At 55.3% G+C, this 20302-nt stretch overlaps 1 protein-coding gene across 2 annotated transcripts in view; it reads left to right on the top strand.

Annotated features, from left to right (window-relative positions):
* Positions 1 to 20302, top strand: part of Tmco4 (transmembrane and coiled-coil domains 4) — a 76716-nt gene that overhangs the window by 38527 nt on the left and 17887 nt on the right. For both annotated transcript variants that reach the window (XM_077791209.1, XM_026400819.2), the window contains exons 7-12: positions 3024 to 3121; positions 3220 to 3363; positions 3853 to 3972; positions 7450 to 7614; positions 8606 to 8742; positions 11538 to 11622. In XM_077791209.1, the coding sequence (XP_077647335.1) occupies positions 3024 to 3121; positions 3220 to 3363; positions 3853 to 3972; positions 7450 to 7614; positions 8606 to 8742; positions 11538 to 11622 (749 nt within the window). The remainder of the gene's footprint in view (positions 1 to 3023; positions 3122 to 3219; positions 3364 to 3852; positions 3973 to 7449; positions 7615 to 8605; positions 8743 to 11537; positions 11623 to 20302) is intronic.

Genomic DNA, 20302 nt, shown 5'->3' with positions numbered 1-20302 from the left:
AATGAAGGATTATCCAATTAAGGGGCAAAGCAATCAAAGGGCAAAGTATATCACCAGCCCCAGTTTAGGAGGAAATGATTGTGATAATAAAAAGGATGATAATAGCAACAAGGTGTATGTACTGGATGGTTACATATGCCAGTGACCATACGGCTCACCTCATTTTGGCCTCCCCCACCCCTGGGAATTACACACTGTTGTTATGCTCATCCGTTCAATGAAGAAACTCAGGAGGAACAAGCAATTTGCGCAAAGGCACAGAGAAAGTGGAGTTCTGGCCATCAGGAGTGGTAGACTTGGTTGCTGTAACGAACAAGGCCCAGATCCCAGCAGCCAGCGTTGAAGACTTGGGTCTGGCCCATGCCATGTGTCCACTGCAGGTTGGCTGTGACTGTCATCCACATTGGCTTGGTTCTGAGTTCCAGTTTGCCTGGAATGATGCTGGTCCCAGTTCAGAGCCACCGGGGATTGAACCCCAGGGGCACTTAATCACTGAGTCATATCCCCAGAGATTTTTTTTTTTATATTTTATTTAGAGACAGGGTCTCATGAAGTTGCTGAAGGCCTCACCAAGTTGTTGAGGCTGGCTTTGAACTCCCAATCCTCCTGCCTCAGCCTCCCAAGTCACTGGGATTATAGGCCCAGCCGGCTCCTGCAGTCTTAAAGGCTCCACCAGTAGCAACCATGACTTCTGCCTGCAATTCAGCTGTCAGAGTAGGTCACATGACCACCCAGGGCAGGGACGTGCAGTCGGCCAGCAGGTTCCATATCCTCAGATTGAACCAACCATGGATGAAAATTATTATTATCATTTTTAAATTCACCAGGCGCTGAGGCTAGGGTTGTAGCTCAGTGACAGAGCGCTTGCCTAACACATATGAGGCACTGGGTTCAATCTTCAGCACCACCTAAAAAATAAATAAAGGTATAGTGTCCATCTATAACCTTAAAAACAAAAAATTCACCAGGCGCAATGGTACATGCCTGTAATCGCAACAACTTGGGAGGCTGAGGCAGGAGGATCGAAAGTTGGAGGCCAGCTTCCACAATAGAGAGAGGCCCTGTCTCTAAAATAAAGTAAAAAAGGACTGAAAATGTAGCTCAGTGGTAAAGCCCTGCTGGATTCAATCCCGAGTACCAAAAAAATGGGGGGGGGGATTGGGTCTCGTGAAAATGCAGGGACATTTTCCCCTTGTCCTTATCCCCCAAACAGTAAGTCTAACACCTATTCCCATAGCCTTTGCATGATATTATAAGAAATCTAGAGATAGTTTAAGTATACAGTAGGATGTTCTAAGAAAATATCGCACCATTTCATATAAGGGACTTGAGCGCCTGTGGATTGGGGCATCCGGGGGTCCTAAAACCCATCCCCCAGGACACTGAGTCGTGATTGGACAATCTTCCCACAGGGAGGGACCCTGGTGGCCCCGCCCACCACCGCAGTGGAGGTAGAAGTCACCCCTGTGTTTGCCGGTCAATCCTGACCTCAGGTTCCCCTCAGTCGTCACCCCCTCTGCCAGATGACTGCGGTTCTGCGTCGTCATCCCAGAACTAAGGAGACTGGGGACACAGCTCAGAGGCAGAGCGCTTGCCTGGCCTGCAAAAGGAAAGTCTCTGGAGTGAATTGAGTTCCCTTCCAACGCTGCCCCAAAAGTCTCCACCACGGGAAAGCAGCCCCCGGTGTGCCCAGATGTGGGCCGCTGGTTCCCTTTACCCTGCACTTGGTCACCAGGGCCACCCAGGCTCTGCAGGCAGTGCCGGGCTTTACCCCTGGGAGCTGGCAGAAAGCACAGAGGTGGCAGCTCAGGGTGCGCAGCTGACTCCACTTGCACAAGGAAGCCCAGGAAGGAAACAACTGCGGGTTTGGGCGCGTGGGTTTCCGCTCTGTGCCTAGTCACACTAAGCGCAGTTGACCCAATAGGCACAGCAGGAATGAGCTCAGGTTCCACTAAGCAACGGTGAGGGCCACCTGATTGTCACCATGGTACACAACAGGAGACAGAGGCGCAGGGCCATGGGGCGTTAGACCCAGGCAGCCGCTGTTTCCCCCGGCACTCTGAGGGCACCAGCCCTCGGGCCACAAGCTTCCCAGGGGACCTCTTACTAGACCCCGCAGCCCCTGGGAGGCAGCCGCTGTTAAATCCAAACACATCTCTAATGTGTGTGTGATAATAAAACTGCTGGGAATCAGATAAAGTGTGGGACGTGCTTAGCACAGTAGCTGGAGGGAGAAGCCCTCACTAAATATTAACCTTTTTTTTTTTTATCATTTATCATCACTGTCATTTGCTCTCACTCCGCATTGAGTCCTTGTCCAAACTCCAGCTTCAGTGCAGAGTTCCCACATCATGACGGCTCTGTCCCGCCCTCCGCCTCCCCTCTGGCTCCCGGCGGCCTCAGAGCACCCGAGGGCTGAATGTCCAACCAAGAGATGGGACATCTGGCACCCAGGCACTAACCAGGGCCGTTTGGGGGACACTCATTCACCCCGGAGACTTTCCTTTTGCCAGATGGCGTAGGGTTTACATTTTGAGTCTCAGCGAGTCTAGTTACTGCTTCCAAGTCAAGCACTCCCTTGTGAAGTGGTTCTTCTGAACAAAACTGGTTTCCACCCGTCCCAGAGGGAGGTGGAATCCGGTGTCAGCGTGGGGAGAGAGGAAGGGAGGCCGGAGACGGTGGAGTCTGGGGTGCTGTTTTGTACTCATCGAGGGTCCATCTGTTGAATGGTATTTTTTTGTGCTTCTCTTGCTATTATTATTATTATTTCTTTGTCTTTTCATTATTCAAATTGCAAACCTATTAGGATGGATCTGTTGGGTAAGTGTGCACCCCATATATACGCTGAGATTCCCCAGTTAGGTTTTACAAAGTTTTCAGCTTTTTAAAACCACCAATGGGCCCAGGGCGACTCTGATTCTTACTCTGTATGGCACTGACCGCGGCTGGGGGGTTGGCACGATGGGAGGTCCCAAGGGATCCTGGGCATCGGGGACCCAGAAGCCCAACCTCTTCTCTCCCAGGACGGCTGAGGCCTCCCGGAAGAAGAGAGAAACCCGGAGGAAATGGAAGCGTTACCTCCTGATAGGCCTGGCCACCGTCGGAGGAGGGACCCTGATCGGTAAGGCTCGCTGGAGAGGCGCCAGGGATGTGCTGGGCTCCGAGGGGGCGGCCCCAGCGGTCATGCCCACCTTGGCCTCCCGGCTGCGTTCCTTGCAGGTGTGACCGGCGGTCTGGCTGCCCCCCTCGTTGCTGCTGGAGCTGCGACCATCATCGGCAGCGCTGGGGCGGCAGCGCTGGGCTCAGCAGCTGGCATCGCCGTCATGACCTCTCTGTTCGGTGCAGCAGGAGCTGGCCTGACGGGTGAGGTTCGCTGGGATGGCAGTTGGGAAGGATTTCTTCCCAGTGTGGCCCCAGGGATGGCTCCTGGGGAGGCAGGGGCAGCCTGGGTTTGTCATTCTGGCCCTGCCCACACCTGCAGCAGGCTTCAGAGGGAACTGGCCCAGGGTGAGAGGGAACTCGGCAAGGGCCAGGGTGAGGCCAGGTTTGACAAGCTGGTGTCCCCCCTCACTGAGACACACGGGCTCCCTCCTGTTCAGAGAGGACACAGCCGCCCTTCCTGTACCTGCCTCACCTGTGTCGGTGGCCCTCAGTCACACAGATCCCCACCCAGGTCCCCAAGTGAGCATCACTCCCTGCTGACAGTCACTCGCACCAAGAGTACCTGAACAGGTGGACGACAAAACCAGGACCGGGCAGGAGCAGGGTAAACCCTCGGTGCCCGCCGTATGAGCACAGACAGCCCCTCTGACCAACAACCCCAGGTCCCACTCACCTCCATTTGCTCTTCAGGATACAAGATGAAGAAGCGGGTGGGAGCCATTGAGGAGTTCACCTTCCTGCCCCTGACGGAGGGCAGGCAGCTGCACATCACCATCGCCATCACTGGGTGGCTCGCGTCCGGCAAATACCGTAAGGACCAGGACTGGAGGAGGACTCGGAGGGGGGCGGGTGGTAGTGGAGCTGGGCCTGCAGCTGCCGGCCAGACCTGGGCTAGGTTCTTACCTGCATGTGTCTCTAGGGGTGGGTAAGGAGAGCTCCATTTTTGCAGAGGAGGAAACTGAGGCCCAGAGAGGTGACATAACTTTGTCCCACATCCTTCCACCCACCCATCCATCACCCATCATCCACCCATCACCCAACCATCATCCATCCAGCAACATTCCAGAGTATCCACCCACCCACTGAGCGATCACTTACCCACCTCTAACCATCCACCATCCGTCTATTCACCCACCAGCAGTATTTATAAAGTATTGTAATGACCACGTACCAGGAGCAAAGCCAGGCCCTAGGAATTCAGTGGTAGGTGGCCAGTCACAGCCTCTGTTCCTGCAGAACACATAAGACCAAGTGATTATAGGGAAACTTTATGGGTGGTATAATAGGGGAAGTAGGAGGTGCTTTGGGGATAGGTCCTTGGAAGAAGTGACATTTAAGCTAAGAGCTGGCTGGAGTTAGCTGGGCCCAGCAGGCAGGAGTGTGCTGGGGCCACACCACGAAGGAACTTGAATTTGTCCTTGAGCAAGTAGAAGGTGGTCAAGGGTTTCAGTCACCTGGGGAGAGGTCAGTATGACTTGGCCATTGACTTCAAGCAAGTTATTTGACTTCCCCTGACTTCACTTGTCAAAGGAAGCAAATTCCTATCTTTTAGGGTTGCTATGAAGATGAGGCTGAGCTAGATAACGCGAGGCTGGTTTCTCGGGGGCATCCCACAGACATCTGCATCTGGGTGTGCATGCCTTGGGCAATCGACCAGGGTGGCTTGGAGGACTTGCCAGCCTCCGTCCATTGGCTGCCCTGCTCCCCTTTGCAGTTGTCCAGCTGGAGGCTCAGCAGCGAGTCTTCTGTTAGAGAGAGGACAGGGGAGCCCGGGACTCCCAGCCACACCTACACGCACACCCAGGCATGCGTGCTGAGAGCCCCGGGTTCCCAGGCCTCTGAGATCCCAGTGGGGACAGCCACAGCTCTCCTAGACAACACGGAAGAAAGCAAGTGAGGTATCATTTAGAGGTGTTGGAGGCCCCGGCTTATGACCTGTGACCTCTAGACCCACCCCCTCCCCAGAGGGTCTCCACATTGCCTGGGCACCGGGCTCCTGTCTGCCGGGAGTCAGGCATTGCACCTGCAGAGTGGGACCCGGATGTGTGTGACGTCATGTGGTCCCCGCTCTGCTCAGGGAGGAAGAGGCTGTTCCTGTCTTGACCTGTGGGAAGAGGAAGCCTAGAGGGGGTAGGTGGCAGGGGCAGCCTGGAACCCAGTTCTCCCGACCGCTGTTCAGGGTCTCCGTTCACCTGTTTTTCACTCTCCGGCAGGAAGGAGGGAACACGAACAAGTGTCTAAGTAAAGGAGTTTACAACTCTGACCAGGATGGAAAGCAAATCTGGGTTTTATTTTACCGACCTGACCCCAGGCCAAAGGTCAAGTTCACTTTTGGGGAAGAAAAGCATCTTCGTTGTTCTCTTCTAAGTTGTTCGAGTGCAGTGTGGGACACAGAGAGGCGATTGTACAAAATATGACCAAGTTAGACAAAGTGCAGGGAGGAGAAAATCAACAGCTTCTCTGTCTTCCGGAAGCCTTAGTGCTATCTCAGACCTGCTTGGATTCGGGATGAGAATAATTGGGCTTCCCTCTGCTCACGTCCTTAGTAATCATAATTGCGTATCATAACAATAATAGCTTTGTAGCTGACCACCAGCCACAAACCAGGCACTGACCACCTTATCCAAGCCCCCGAGGCGAGCATCACCACAACCCCATTTTATAGTTGAGGAAACTCATAAAAGCCACCAGGGCCACCCAGCTAGTCAGGAAGGGACAAGATTCCCCACTTCATGTCACTCCTCAGCCCCTATTCTTGGCCACAGGGCATCACAATGCAGGACTGCACTTCACAGTTTATATAACACAGCCCACGCAGCCACTCCTGTGATCCTGTGGACATCGGCGTGAGTCCGACGACGATCCCATCCTTAGAGATGTAGAAATGGGGCTGGGGTTCGGTGGTAGAGCACTCGCCTAGCACGTGCGAGGCCCTGGGTTCGATCCTCGGCAGCACATTAAAATAAATAGAGTAAAGGTATTGTGTCGAACTACAACTAGAAAACATATTTAGGAAAAAAAAAAAAGAAACCAGGTTCCAAAGGGCATCGCACCTCACTGTGAGTCACAAGGGCAGACAGCCGCCGTGCTGAGGCAGAGCCCGGGCCAGCAGCAAGGCCCGGCTCTCCTGGCTGCACCTGCCACCTGTCACTGCCTGTCACTGTATCCTTAACTAGAGGCCATCGATCCCTGAGGTGGTGCAGAGCTGAGGCAGGGCCCTGCAGATGGGAGATGTCCCAATGCAGCAGGCTGCGAGGGACAGCGGGGCCTCCGGGCCGGGCAAGCAGAGGTTCACGTCCAGCCTGAAGGTCTGTGACCAGGCTCCGTCTGCCTTCATCCTTCCTGTTTCCTGTCAGCGATGACTTGGCTTAGAGAGCGCAGCGTGAGCCAGACGGCAGGAGAGGCCGCTCCAACCGTAGGACTCGAAAATGAGCTGTGACTTGAGCCGGTCATGAGCACCGTCCAGGGAAGGTGGCGGGAGCAGGGAAGGGGCCAGGAAGGCTGCCCGGTGGCGACTGGGCTCTGCAGGGCCAGGGAGAGCGAGCTAGGGGGGCCCACGTCAGACCCGGGAGCTGAAGGCGGGTTTGAGGTGGGGTTGGGGGGAGTCCCGTGGGCCACAGGGGGAGCAGATCAGGTGCCTCTCTGTGGCGGGGCAGGAGGAAGGGAGGCCAGCAGCCCTGGTCGTGCCCCTGCTTGACACAGGCCACTAGGGCCCCGCGGCCTCCTCGCCCACCCACGATTGTCTTCCATTTCTATTTCTCAGGTAAGGAAACCAAGGCCCAGAAAAATGGGACTCCCCAGCCAAGCTGGGCCCAAGCCCCTCTTCCCCAGTCTCCAGCTACTTGTTTGTTGGACAAGATGCCGCAGACACACAGACACCTGCTGGTCCCACTGTTGGTGGCTCAGTGCTGGAACTAATTCCCCAGGGTGGGATCAAGTGACGCTTGACATAGACAGCAGACACTTCCTCCTTACAACCACCCTGTGAAGGGACATAACTAATATCTATCTCCTCACTTCACAGTGCGCAAAGTGAGGCTCAAGGTCAGAGAGTGATATTCCCAAGGTCACCCACCCACTAGTGTGTGCAGGAGTTGAACGCGCTCCTGGGGCTGCCTCGCAGGGCGGCTCAGTGCCTCTCTGCTCAGCTAACGGTGGCCACGATGGGCCTCCTGTCTGCCCCCCGGGGGTGAGCAGTCCCTGGTCGCTGCCCATCTGGTTTAGTGGATCCTGTGGGGCATCCACTACCGCGACAGGAGAGTCGCCACCGACCTGTGTTGTCCCCAGGTACCTTCAGTGCCCCCTGGTCGGCCCTGGCTCGAAGCCAGGAGCAGTACTGCTTGGCCTGGGAGGCCAAGTACCTGATGGAGCTGGGCAACGCCCTGGAGACCATCCTCAGTGGTCTTGCCAACATGGTGGCCCAGGAGGCCCTCAAGTACACTGTGCTGTCTGGTAAGTTCCCCGCCCCCCCAGCCACGGCCGCCCCCAGGTGCTGGAGGTAAAGGCTGCATTCCTTCATGAGGAGTTCATGGTCTTTATGGGAAGAGACAGGAGAGCAGCCACCACAGAATGTGCCTGTCCAGTAAAGACATGTTGACCACCGCATGACGAGGCCCCCAGAACTCCATGGCCCCAAGTGGCAATCACTTACTATAGCTCCGGAGCAGTGAGGCTGGATAGGCTCATCTCAGCTGGGCCTGCTCCTGTGTCTGTAGACACTGTCCACTGGCCGACACCGGCCTTGCCTGTGGGCATCTTGGCTGTGCCCCAGGTGTCTTTCCTCGTCCTAGCCCATACCCGTGCCATCAGGGGATGTGCAAGAAAGGCCACCCCCACCGGGTGCGGTGGCTCATGCCTGTCATCCCAGCAGCTCAGGAGACTGAGACAGGAGGATTGGGAGTTCAAAGCCAGCCTCAGCAACTTAGCGAGGCCCTAAGCAACTCAGGGAGACCCTGTCTCTAAATAAAATACAAAAAAAAAAAAAAAAAGGGTTGGGGATGCAGCTCAGTGGTTCAGTGCCCCTGGGTTCAGTCCCCAGTACCAAATAAATAAATAAATAAAAGACTGCCCCACGCTGGAGTCCAGTTCGAGCCGCACACCCACTAACATCTCTTTGGCCAGAGCAATGGCTGCCCCTGGTGGGGAGGGAGGGGTCTTGCAGAGGGGTGGGGCGCTATAGAGAGGCCAACAGGAGGATTCAGGGTGCAGTGACAGATTGAGGCCACCTTTGGAGTCTCACACATGAGATGTGCTCGGGCAGCAGAGTCCATGTGTCAGAAATGCTTAAGGTTGGAATTTCTCCTTTGCTCCTTAGCATCTGGCAGCACTGGGGAAACCTGTAGGTTCCAGTTGGGCCCCGCAGGCGGTCCCTCCAGCACCCAGGGCCAATCGCTTCTCTAGAAAGACTCCCCAGCTTCATCACTGCTATCCTCCCCACCCCCAGGCATCGTGGCCGCCTTGACCTGGCCGGCCTCACTCCTCAGTGTCGCCAACGTCATCGACAACCCCTGGGGGGTGTGTCTCCACCGATCGGCAGAGGTTGGCAAGCACCTGGCCCACATCTTGCTCTCCCGGCAGCAGGTACCTGGCAGGGGCTTCGGGTGGGGGCAAAATGGGAGGTGGGGGTGGGGGTGGCTTGAGGACTGAATACAGGGGCATCTGCAGCCAGGAGCAGGGACACACACACATACACACACACACACACATATACACACACACAGAAGCAAAAGAGGCCCCTCTGTATCAGCTGTAATTAGGGAGTTCAGCAATATGGTTGGGCTCCTTGGGTGATACTTCATTGAAAACCTCTGACTCGATTTGCAGTGACGTTGATCAAGTCCACAAGCCCATGTATACACTTCTGCTGGCCGCCAGTGAAACTCACATGTCCAGTGGCCATGGGCTTCTTCCTAGAATTATCAAGTGATGGTCAGAGGAAATCTCTGCTGGTCTAAATACCCTGGGAAATGGTTAGGAAGAGAAATCATCACAGTACATTTAAAATTTGAATCTACTCGGGAGGCTGAGGCAGGAGGATCGTGAGTTCAAAGCCAGACTCAGCAAAAGTGAGGCCCTAAGCCACTCAGTGAGACCCTGTCTCTAAATGAAATATAAAATAGGGCTGGGGATGTGGCTCAGGGGCCGAGTGCCCCTGAGTTGGATCCCCAGGACACCCTCCACTCCCGCCGAATTTGAATCCAGTAAAGATGTGTTTACCAGGGAAGTTAAACTGTCCCCTTTGAAATAAGATGGAGTAAACAGACACAAGCATTTGAGAAACAGCATGGGGTGGCCATATTGTCAGGATTTGTTTTGGCCGCAAGTAGGTGAAAACCAATACCAATGGCTTAAAGGAGGTAGTAGTTTATTTTTCCTGGAAAAACCAGGAGTGACCCTGAGATTCTCAGGTGGTGTGCCAGGGAGCAGAGCCCGGGTTCCTTCCACCCGCTCTGGGTTGGCTCGTCTCTGCTGTAGCTGCTCTGGACCTCCTGGTCCACGATGGCCACATCAGAGCTCCAGCCAGCCGGAGAAAGGAGGAGCTAGTGGAGGAGCACGGGCCTTCCAGCATGCAGCTGCGGCCTCGCTGGCCAGAGCCCAGCCACAGGACCACACCAAGCTGCCACCGAGGCTGGGAAATGGTCTTTATTCTGAGTGACCATGAAGCCAGCTGAAACTCAGTTACTGTGGACGCAGGGGAGGGGGAGTTGGAGGGATGCCTAGCGGTTCCTGTCGCTGTGCTTACGTTGCCTGAGAAACTGAGAGCTCCATCCAATCCCTGAGGCTTCGTGCAAAAACAAACAAACAAACAAAACACCAAAAGTCCTTTGGCAGCTTTGACTGCCATGCAAAGGCCAAAGCAGCATCGGCTACACGAGAGGGAAGTTTATTCTCTGCCACGTGACAGTCTCGTCTCGGTGGCCAAGGCAGGATGTGTTCATTTCCTATTAATATGACAGATCTCTTCTGCAAATTTATTATCTCACAGCTCTGGAGAGCAAAGGCCAGTGTATCCACAGAGCTGCATCCCAGGGATGCCCAGGTGGCACCCACCTGGGCCTCTGTTGGCTAGTGGCACCTCCCCCACCCTCAAACCCAGCAGTGCGTGTGGCACCTTAGAGCTCTTCTCTCTTCTCCTGCTTCTGTGGTCTCATTGCCTCTGTCCAAGTGACACATTCTGCCTCCCTCTATGAGGACTCCCGCGATGACCTCAGCCACCCAGACCATCGAGGATCGTCTCCCCGTCTCGGTCAGGATCCTTAAGCTGATCACAACGGCAGAGTCCCTCTTCCACTGAAGGGGGTGTCCCCAGGTGGCAGGGATGGGGATGTGTCTCCCGCGTGGTGACTTCATAGTGTCGGGACCCCGGGCTCCTTGGGTCTCCTGGCCGCTCTCCCGGGGCACCCGGCTCCTCTCTGTGGTCAGGAAAGGGTCTCCCAGCCTCGCACCCCCTTCCAGACCTCACAGAAAAAAAAAGCAAAGCAGAAGTCAGAGCTGCCCCTCATCTCCAGTTCCCAGGCCACCCCAGCCACACGGGAGGCAGGGAAACCTGGTCTCTGGCTGGGTGGCTGTGGCCCGGGAAAACTCCGCTCCAGGACCGAAGAACAGAGGGGAGAAGGGACATGGAGAGACGAGGCAGTTTTTGCTACAAAGCTCCTGCGGGTTTCAAATACTATTTCATGGAGGTTTTTCTGTGGTGGTGAATGGACCAGGGCATAGAGCAGGTGCTGGGAGGACAGGGAATAGTGGGGAAGCCAGGGCGGGCCTCTGGGGCTCACCTGCCCCCTCCCTCCCCGTGAACGTACCCAAGTTCCCCAGACAGATTTCTTTTTCTTTAGAGACTTTCCAAAATAACTTGCCTTTCCTACAGGTGCGTGAGCCCCAGGAATCCTCTTTGATCTGACTTGCTTCCTAATCCTGTCACTTGAAGCCAGGGCTTTGTGTCCCACCTTCCTATCTAGCAATGAAGCAGCCGTCTCTCCCGCGTCCCTCTTTGCTTTTTACCCATCACGCCTGGGTGCCTTCTGCCGGACCTCCCCAGCCCCAGAGGGACCCCTCAGAGGGTCTCGCTGCACCATTGCCGCAGGCAGATGAGTCCGAGGGAAGGAGCCCTGGCCATTGACCAGTCATGCCTCCCGAGGAAGAAGAGACGGTGGCTGATAATGGCTTGAGATGACAGGGAATGAATCCCACCAGAGGCTGCCCACCAGCAGGGACACTCTTGCCTAAACGAGGGGCAACTCTGCCTGAAGACCTCACGGCTCGGGGACCCTGAATGGCACAGGAGTGACTCATTCAAGGAGAAGCAGATGCTAAGGCTGCCCTGGCGCTGCTAGAACTGGCTGTACCAGACACCTGTGCCCTTCCTTTCTCCCCAGGGCCAGCGACCTGTCACCTTGATTGGGTTCAGCCTGGGAGCCAGAGTTATCTACTTCTGTCTGCAAGAGATGGCTCGGGAGAGAGGTGAGTCTGGCTCATCGTCCACACACAGAAACCCTTCCCAGGTTGGTCACCCAGGCCAGAGAGGTCCTGAGCCCCAGGGTCACCAGCTTTGAAAACGTGTTCCTAGTCCTCAGGAATACTAGTTAATAGTTTAACAATAGGGGGAAGTAGTTACACCATTTGTCAAATGATTCTTTCTTTCTGCACATGAACTGGGCGGGGTGGATGGTGGTCAGCCCTGTGGTGACATGGATCCTTCTGTTCGGAAGCTCGTTGGCAGGACGCGTTCCTTCCGTGGGCGCTAGAGGAGGATCCCTCCTGGTCTCTTCTGGCCTCTGGCCACCAGTATTCCGTGGTGTTCCTCACCCAGGTCTCTGCCTCTGTCTTTCCATGGCGACTCCTTCCCTCTCTCTCTTGTAAGGACAGTGTCATTGGCTTGAGGGCAACTAGACTCCAGGACGACCTCATCTCAAGAGTTCTAACTCAGTTACACCTGCAAAGACCCTTCTTCCAGGAAAGGGCTCGTTCACACGTTCTGGGTGGACGAACCTCCCTCCCCATCCACCCACACAGACCCCTGTGGAGGGGTCCTCCCTTGCCCCGTGTCCTCCTTCCTGTGTCAAGGCAGCCGGAACCCTGAGGGCCCTGCAGCTGGCCTCAGGTGGCCGAGGGCTCCAGGACCGAATGCTGGCTTTGGTCACATCTGTCAGCAGAGGCTGCGGGAGGCCGGTGGCCGGGGAGTGAGCCCCAGAGCTCGGAGCACTTGTGGTCCACCGCCCCTGGGGTGTGGGCTGTCCTTCCTCCTGGTGGCACTGGCAGCAGCAGGACTCTTCAGATGAGCAGAAGAACTGAGAGGGGACAGAGGAGCAAGAGGGGGCCGGGGAGACAGGGCCCAGGCCTACTCAGGCCTTCACGGGGCGCCTCTCTGGCCTCCATTTCCCTTCTTGTAGACTCAGTGACCCCCCCAAGGGTTTTTCTGAGAAGCAAGTGAGGTGCCCCAATCCTCCAGCCTTTGGTTGACCAGAGTGTCATGACGTCATTGCAGAGCTTCAGCCTGCCAAAGTCACAGCCAACCCCGTCCTTGTCACCCTGAGTGGCAGTACAATTGCTGCTCGACTTCCCTCGAGCAGGGGCCGGGGACGGGAGGCCTGCGGTTGGCTGGACTGAAGAAGCCTCAGCCAGGTGTCGTCTCCTTGTTTTCACTCCCAGAGGGCGGGCAGCGGCCTGGAGCTCGGGGGCACGGCGCAGGGCATGGCTCACTCTCGCTGTTTAAGTTTGACAAAATGTGCCCCCAGTGCTAAGGGGACTGGACAGGTGCTCTTTTCCTGGCTACAAGGCAGGGTGGACATGCCGTGCTCGGCGTTGACAGTAGAAGGGCCACACTGCTGGGTCTGTGCTCTGCCCTGGTCCCTTCGGCCGCCCTGCTCCCCTCCCCCACCCCCTCCAAGCTTTCCGCGGCCTCCCCCTTCCCTGGTTTTCCTCATGCCTGGGAAAACAACCGGCACCACTTCCATGAGCTCTGGGTAGCCTGGGACCAGCATGCAGCAGGCCTGGGGAGCCAGCCTGGGCCGTGCTCACCAGGAAGCTCCAGGCTGGGGTCAGAGGTCAGCAATAACCGGCAAGGAAGCAGGGTGAACGTGGGTAAAGGTAGAGGACATTGGGCCTTCCCTTTCCGTAGACATCCCTCCCTGTCCCAGGCATCACCAGGGGTACAGCGCATCAATAAGCCATCTTCTACCTTCCTCCCCACTCCACCTGCTACAAGGAATCCATGGGGACACTGGCCTGCTGGGAGGAACCCGCCACAGACCCACAGTGTCTCCCCGTTCCCAGCTCTTCACCACTAACGTAAATGGCTCTCTTGAAGTGACAACCTCACCATTGACCCCGACTGCACAGTGCCATTTTACATTCTACTACTCTGTGCAGATGAGGACTGCAATGTCAGAATCTCTCAGGGGAAATGGGGGGCAGGACTTCTCAACAGGAGAACATAGAACCCTCTATGCCATAAAGATGTATGGTGTCTCAGTCAGTTCATGCTGTAGTGATGCTGTGTAACAAAGAACACCTAACTCAGAAGGGTACAGATCACACTTAGGATCTACCCGTGGGCTGTGTGCGGTTGACCTGAGATGGCCTCTGTCAGGCTGGCAGGCTTGGCTCCAGGCTCAGTTCTGGGGAGGTTAAAGGGCAGCAGCTACCCAGGGAGTGCTCTGTTCATGGCAGAAGTGTGCCAGAGCCAAGCAAACTGGGTGTGCAAACTTAAGACCTCTGCTTGTATCACATTCACTAACATCCTTTCTCTTCTGGATTGCTGTAAAGCCACCTCTCCAACCCAGTGGCTTAAAACAGCAGTGCCTGGGACCCTTGCGATTTCCTGGGGAGTCAAGCACTTCCCTTTTCTCCATCAGCCTCACCCCTGTGGTGGCCGTCAGAGCTGGAACCCCTTGTGTGTCTGGCCATCTCTGCTTGCTCCTCCCTGCCCTCTAAATCCACTCCTCCCAGGGAGGCCTTGAAAAGCTGCCATCCACTGAGCTCTTGTCATTTTGCTCCCTTCCTGGTCACCTGTCTCCAACCCGTCTACAAACCACCTGCCCAGTTTATTACTTAGAAAGACGGGGGTCTTGGGAACAGAGACGGGGATCTTGGGAACAGAGACAGGGGTCTTGGGAACAGAGACGGGGATCTTGGGAACAGAGATGTTCCTCACTGAGAGGAAGCCGTGCAGCTCCGCCTCCAGCTGCATCAATCATGTGCTGCCTCCAGATGCCACTGGAAGCCAGGCTCCGTTCCTCTGCAGAGCAAGTTGAATGAATGACATTGGCCACTTGGCCGTGGTCAGTGGAAGTGAAGCTGCCCTTCAGCTGCCTCCAGAGTGTCTGGAAGCTTGCGAGAGGGAAGGGGGAGGCAGGTGGCCTCGTGGTGACAAGGTGGGGTAGCATGACACTGGGATGGTGGCCTCCCAGAGCAGCTTTCCCCTGGCATCTTTGAACTGCCCCCACCCCCAGCTCTTCCCTGCCCACCATGAAGAATTTGGGCTTCTGAATTAGATAGACTGGGATTTTTCTCCCAGTTTTATCTTTGACGAGCTGCGGGACCCTGGGTGAGTCCGTGGGGAACTGAGGGGTCCTAGATCCCCAGAGCCAAGCCTGTGGGCACGGCCTCCCCGGCAGTCCCCTGGGGACTGGCACCAAGGAGGCTGCTGGGGACTAGAGCAGAACCTTTCTCACTGAACTGCTTGAACCCACCCAGAAGCAGAGTGAATAGGAACATGGACACACACCTACTCACACTCACAAACATACACTCGCACACTCGGGCCTGGCCCTGTGCCGGGCAGTGGCAGGACAGTAGCAAGATGCAGGTGTCTGTGGTCCTCAGATGATGGGACGCATAGCTCCTCCCCACCTAGAAGCCACGGGCATTGCTTGCTGCCAGTGTGCAGGCCCTGGAGTTGGGAATCTGGTTTGAATTCCAAACTAGGCCGGTCGGTCCTTGACCTCCTGAACACTAGCTGACTTGTTTGAGGCACCGAACCTAACCGTGTCTACACTGAGGTTGGGAAAGGGCTACATTGTCTGTGATGGTGTTAGCGTTCGTCACTGTGACAAAACACCTGAGATAATCAACGTCTAGGAGGAAGGGTTTATCTTGGCTCACAGGGTGGGACGTGCCAGCCCACGGCTGGTTGGCCTGTTGTTTTGGGGTCTGTGGCGAGACAGCACATCATGGTGGGAGTGTGTAGCCAGAACAAAGAGAAAGAGGAAGAGGCCCAGGTCCCAGATCTCCTCCAAGGCCACACCCCCACCCAATAACCTAACTTCCTCCAACTAGATCCCGCCTTTTAAAGGTTCCACCACCTCCCAATAGCTCCAGAGGCTAGAGACCAAGCCTCCAACACTTGGGCCTTTGGGAGACACTTATCCCAATCATAGCAGTGAGAGTGGAAATGTGGGCACATGATAGCACGTACTGTGCATTCCTATTATGTTAGGAACCGTCCAAAGCGTCATAAACGGGGGCTGGCACCTGGGCAGACCCTGTTGAAAAACACTCGGCCTCCCACAAAGTCAGGACCTGCAGTTCCTGTTCCTTCCTATCGCCACCCCTGCCTGTTCCCTCCTCAGCCACCCTCTCACGGAGCCCAGCCTGTGTTGCTGGTGGGGGCCTCTTCAAGGCTCCAGCTGCCCGTGAACTTGAATGGCTGCTGCATCCTTGGCTCAGGGCTGCCGTCCCACATCTGAGTCACTCCAGCTCTCTGTCTGGTCTCAGGCAGCCCTGATGATTTAACACCCAATTAATCTGCACTCGGAGGAGACCCTCTCCTAATGGCAAGAAAGCTGTCATTATCTGAGTTAGGGGGTGTGAAGAGGGAATTACTCTAATACATTTGAATCCACTAATTGTTTTCTGGAGCCCCGTGAGAGCCAATAACGAAATGTAACAATAAATCCCAGAATCGCACAGAGCCTGCAACACTTCAGCCAGCCTGGCTCTCCCCGCTTCCTCTTAACAAAAAAACCTGCCTATAGAATTATCTGTCTTCACACTGTGCCTCCCTTTTGGGGGTTGCCACAGGCCTTCAGGGTGCTGCCCTCAGACTCTGTCACCGGTAACAGGGCTCCTCACAGCCAGTCCTTCTCTTCCCTTAGGCTCAGCGTGATCAGCTTCTTTTCAACTATGTGTCAGCTGCAAGCCACTTGAGGGCAAGGAGCTGTCTGACCTCTGTACCTCCTGTACCTGAAATAAAGCCAACAGACAGTGCATGATCTATGAGTGAACCAAACTTAAACTCTGCCATGACGGTCTTTCACAGTGTATCAGTCAGGGTAGGCTAGGTTATGCTGCAGTGACAAGCATTCCCCAACTCTTACAGGTTTCACATAACAAAGGTTCATTTCTCACTTGTGCTGCCTGTCTATTGTGGGTAGGCAGGGAGCATGGAGCACAGTCACTCAGACTGCCAGAACAAGGAGGGGCATCACCTTCGTATGAGCCTTATCAGGCATGGGTCAAAGATTGTGAGTTATGTGCTGGCTCTTAAAAACTCCACACACATGCCTGTAATCCTGGCTACAAAGGAGGCTGAGGAAGGAGGATTGCAAGTTTGAGGGTAGCCTGGGCAACTTAGCAAGATCCTGTCTCAAAATAAAATTAAAAAGTGCTGGGGGTACAGCTTAGTGGTAGAGCATCCCTGGGTTCAATCCCCAGTCAAAAAAAAAAAAAAAAAAAAAAAAAAACCAAAAAACCAAAACTTTTACATATGTCACTTTCATTGACCAAAGCAAGGAACATGGATGTTCATTCCTAACATCAGTAAGAGGCCAGTGTGTTCCTCCCATGTGCTCAGAAGTCAGAGGTAGAGCCCTCTGGTGATAACTTCAAGGGTCCTATGTCCGTGGGGCCTCAGAATACACTGGTTCCACAAAAATACACTAAGCAGAGATTCCATTTCCTGAGTGTGCTAAAAATTCATACTTAGAGCCGCCAGGAGCCCTTGGTGGGTTCTGGCCTGCACCATAAATTCTCAGCTAAGAAGTCAACATTGTCACTGAGCCTCAGTTTCTTTATCTGCAAAATGGGGGCTTTCTTTTCCTCCTCTTCTTGACTGACAGGTGCAGCCCTTCCACCTTGGAGGGTGGCAGGCCACTCAGGGGAAGGCCGAGTGTCCGTAAGAGCCCTAGGGACTGATGATCCAGGGAGCCAGGAACTCCCGAGTGGCCTCCATGTTGACAGGCAGGAGTGGGACCCAACATGCCACCCACAAAGACACAGAGCCCAGGCCAAAGCCAGGCTCTGAAGCCACTCTGACAAGGAACAGGGTCAGGCAGATCCAGCCAAAGCTCAGGGGACCTCTGACAGCATCAGTTCCCAGAGACTCACGGAGGTGGTCTGGTGACATGTGGCGGTGACTGTTAGGGGTATGGGAATAGCTTCAGCAGAGACAGGAGTGGCTCCGCCTGCAAAGACCCAGCCCCCCAGGCAGGGAGCACTGCCCACCCCTCATTTTTCAGAGAAGAAGAGTGAGATTTAGAGAAAGTGAGTCGCTTATGATTTTGACGTTTTCCCAGCCCCCGGGGCTCCGCTTCTGTCTTGTGTTGGTATTTCAGCCCCACCCCATTGGGTGTTGTCACTCAAAGCCGCCTCCACACCAGACCTCACAGACAGACGGGAAGTTCCCACCAACTCACCACATGGACTCGTGCTTAGTGAGCACCCGCGGCGCCCTGTGCTGGGCTCACAGTCTGTGGGAACAAGCTGCCTCCCGAGAACAGAGTCGGGGTCTTGCAGAGTGGGTGTGGGGGTTAGCCATGACAACCTGGCCATCGCCCAGCAGAGCAACAGGCCCCAAGGTGGCACTTGGGAAAGGGCGCTTCTCCTGTTCTTCGGCACCAGGTTCTCCAGGCCGCCCGGCTGGGGCTGACATTGCCTGTGCGTCCTGGGGACCGTTACCAGTTACCTCCGCTGCCCCTACCCACTGAGGAAACAGCAGCAGTCCCAGAAGCCAGCCCGCAGGACGCAAGTCGCAGTCAGGGCCAGCCCCTCTGCTCCTCCCACAGCCCCAGGGGATGGGGCCAGGTTCATGGAAACCCATGGGGCCCTCACAGAGAGATCCCAGCGATCCAGAAGGCTCTGCGGAGCTTCTCCGTTTGGTACTCAGATCCTCCGAGCAGACAGGAATAGGCCAGATTCCTGCAGGGCTGGGTGAGCCACTCGGGGGTAGCGCAGGTGCTGGACAGGCCCGAGGCCCTGGGTTCTGGGTCCAGCCACACACAGACACACACACGCCAGGCAGTCGGCCCTCGTATCCATGGGTTCTGGGTCTTGGAATTCAACTAGCAGCACACAGAAAAAAAAACAAAAACGTGGGTTCACACTGAACGTGCACAGACTTGACCTTATCACCGTCCCCTAAACAACACGGCACAACCACCACCGCATTTCCATTGCGTTGGGTGTTAGAAGTCTCTAGAGCTGGTGTGAAGTATCTGGGAGGTGTGCATGGGTTTAAACACAAACACTGCACTGGGTCACAGAAGGAACCCCTCAGATCTGGTTCCCCAGGGGTCCCTGAACCAAGCCTCTCAGGTACCAAGGGACTGTTCTTAAAGGGACAGCACGTGTGCACACACACACATACACACACACACACACACTTAGGATTAGAAGCCGCCCGGGACATTCAGTACCTGAGATATCAGTCTTCAGATGCTAAGGACAGCGCTGTTGTCATTAGTATCAGCAGCTGTGGCGAATGGTCGATTATTTAGAGGCTAGGTGGCAGGAGGATCCTGTCCTCCCTGCTGTCTCACTGAGGGCTCCTGTTTTGGGGGCAGTTTGCCTCAGAAGGGCCAGGTGTATGTGCTGATGTCCGAGGCAGTGATTCTCCTAACTCTGTCCTTCACAGCATCCTCATGAGGACGCAGAGACTGAGACAGAGTGGGTGGTTGAGCGTGCCATCCCCTTCCTGGTCACCTCCGGGTCTTGCTGCCACCCTCTCCTTCCCTCGTGCTTACCCACTTTTGCCCACACTCACTCACCCTGTGTGTTACCAAGCATCAGCTCCCAAGTCTCTTCCTGCTGGACGAAGGTCACCTTCAGGGCTATTTTGTCACCTTTGTGTCACCAGCTCCTGACTCAGGCTTTGACACAGAGGAGGTGCCCGTGCACCTCAGTAGCTGAGTTATTAATGAGACACGAAGCAGCCAGGGAGCTGTCGGTGAGCGCAGCCTGCAGAGAACCCTGCCCCAGGCCTCTAGGGAGGGGTTCCAGGAGCTGCCCTGGCCAGGAGGACGCCGCAGCCTACCAGACCAGGGCCAGCTGGTTGACCTATTGTCCAGGCCTCCCAGTGACCTCCAGCATGCAGGCTGATCTGTTCCAGACTGGCACAGTCTGCCAGCTTGTGCACACCAAGTCCGCTGCTCCCACCCGCTCAAAACCAAGACAGGATGCACACCTGCCAGATGGCTGTGCCTAGGGCAGGAAATGGGCATAACCAGAATTCCCAGAGATAAACCCGTCCCCTGGGGTGGTCTATCTCCCAGCCAAGGGCATGCACTTGTTTTGGGAGTGAACAGCCCTCTGACCCCCGCAGGTGGCAGGGGGCAGTGTCTGCTGCCAGGAGGAGCCATCATCTGAGTCCTCACTGAAAGACTGGGCCCCACATCACAATGCCTGGTGCATCTTCTCCATGTATTTGCTTTAAAATAATTTCAAACATTAAGTGGTTGAAAGGGAACTCAATCTGCCTCCTACTCCAGGCTCGGCCAAATGGCCACATGAACCAAGAATTGCTTCCGTTATTTATGCATTTATTCTCCTCTTTGTTCCAAAAGCGTTTGAAGAGAATTAATTAAAAGCATTACGCACTGTTGTGCCGGGCAGCTGTGTTGGCTGGTTGGGAGACCTCAGGACTAAGCCGCTTGCCTGAGCCCGTGCTCACCCAGCAAACAGGAGCCTGCCTGGCCTACTTCAGTTCTCCAGCCCGGGCTCCCCACCCCTTTTCCTCTGCAATTCCATCACTTTTCTTAGTATCTCCAGGGTGCAGGGAAGCCTGGCAACCTGCTGAAAATGTCACAAACAAGGGCACACTGGATAAAGAGCCTAGAAACCAGAGTTTAAATCCAAACTCTGCTGGTTTCTGTCTGAGCGTCCTCGGGCAAGTCACTTCACCTCTCTGAGCCTCATGATTAGTGAT

The sequence above is a fragment of the Urocitellus parryii genome, chromosome 11 (genome assembly GCF_045843805.1).
Source record: "Urocitellus parryii isolate mUroPar1 chromosome 11, mUroPar1.hap1, whole genome shotgun sequence".
NCBI lineage: Eukaryota > Metazoa > Chordata > Mammalia > Rodentia > Sciuridae > Urocitellus > Urocitellus parryii.
The sequence above is the reverse complement of the archived record's forward strand: the minus strand, read 5'-3'. Positions and strand labels throughout refer to the sequence as shown.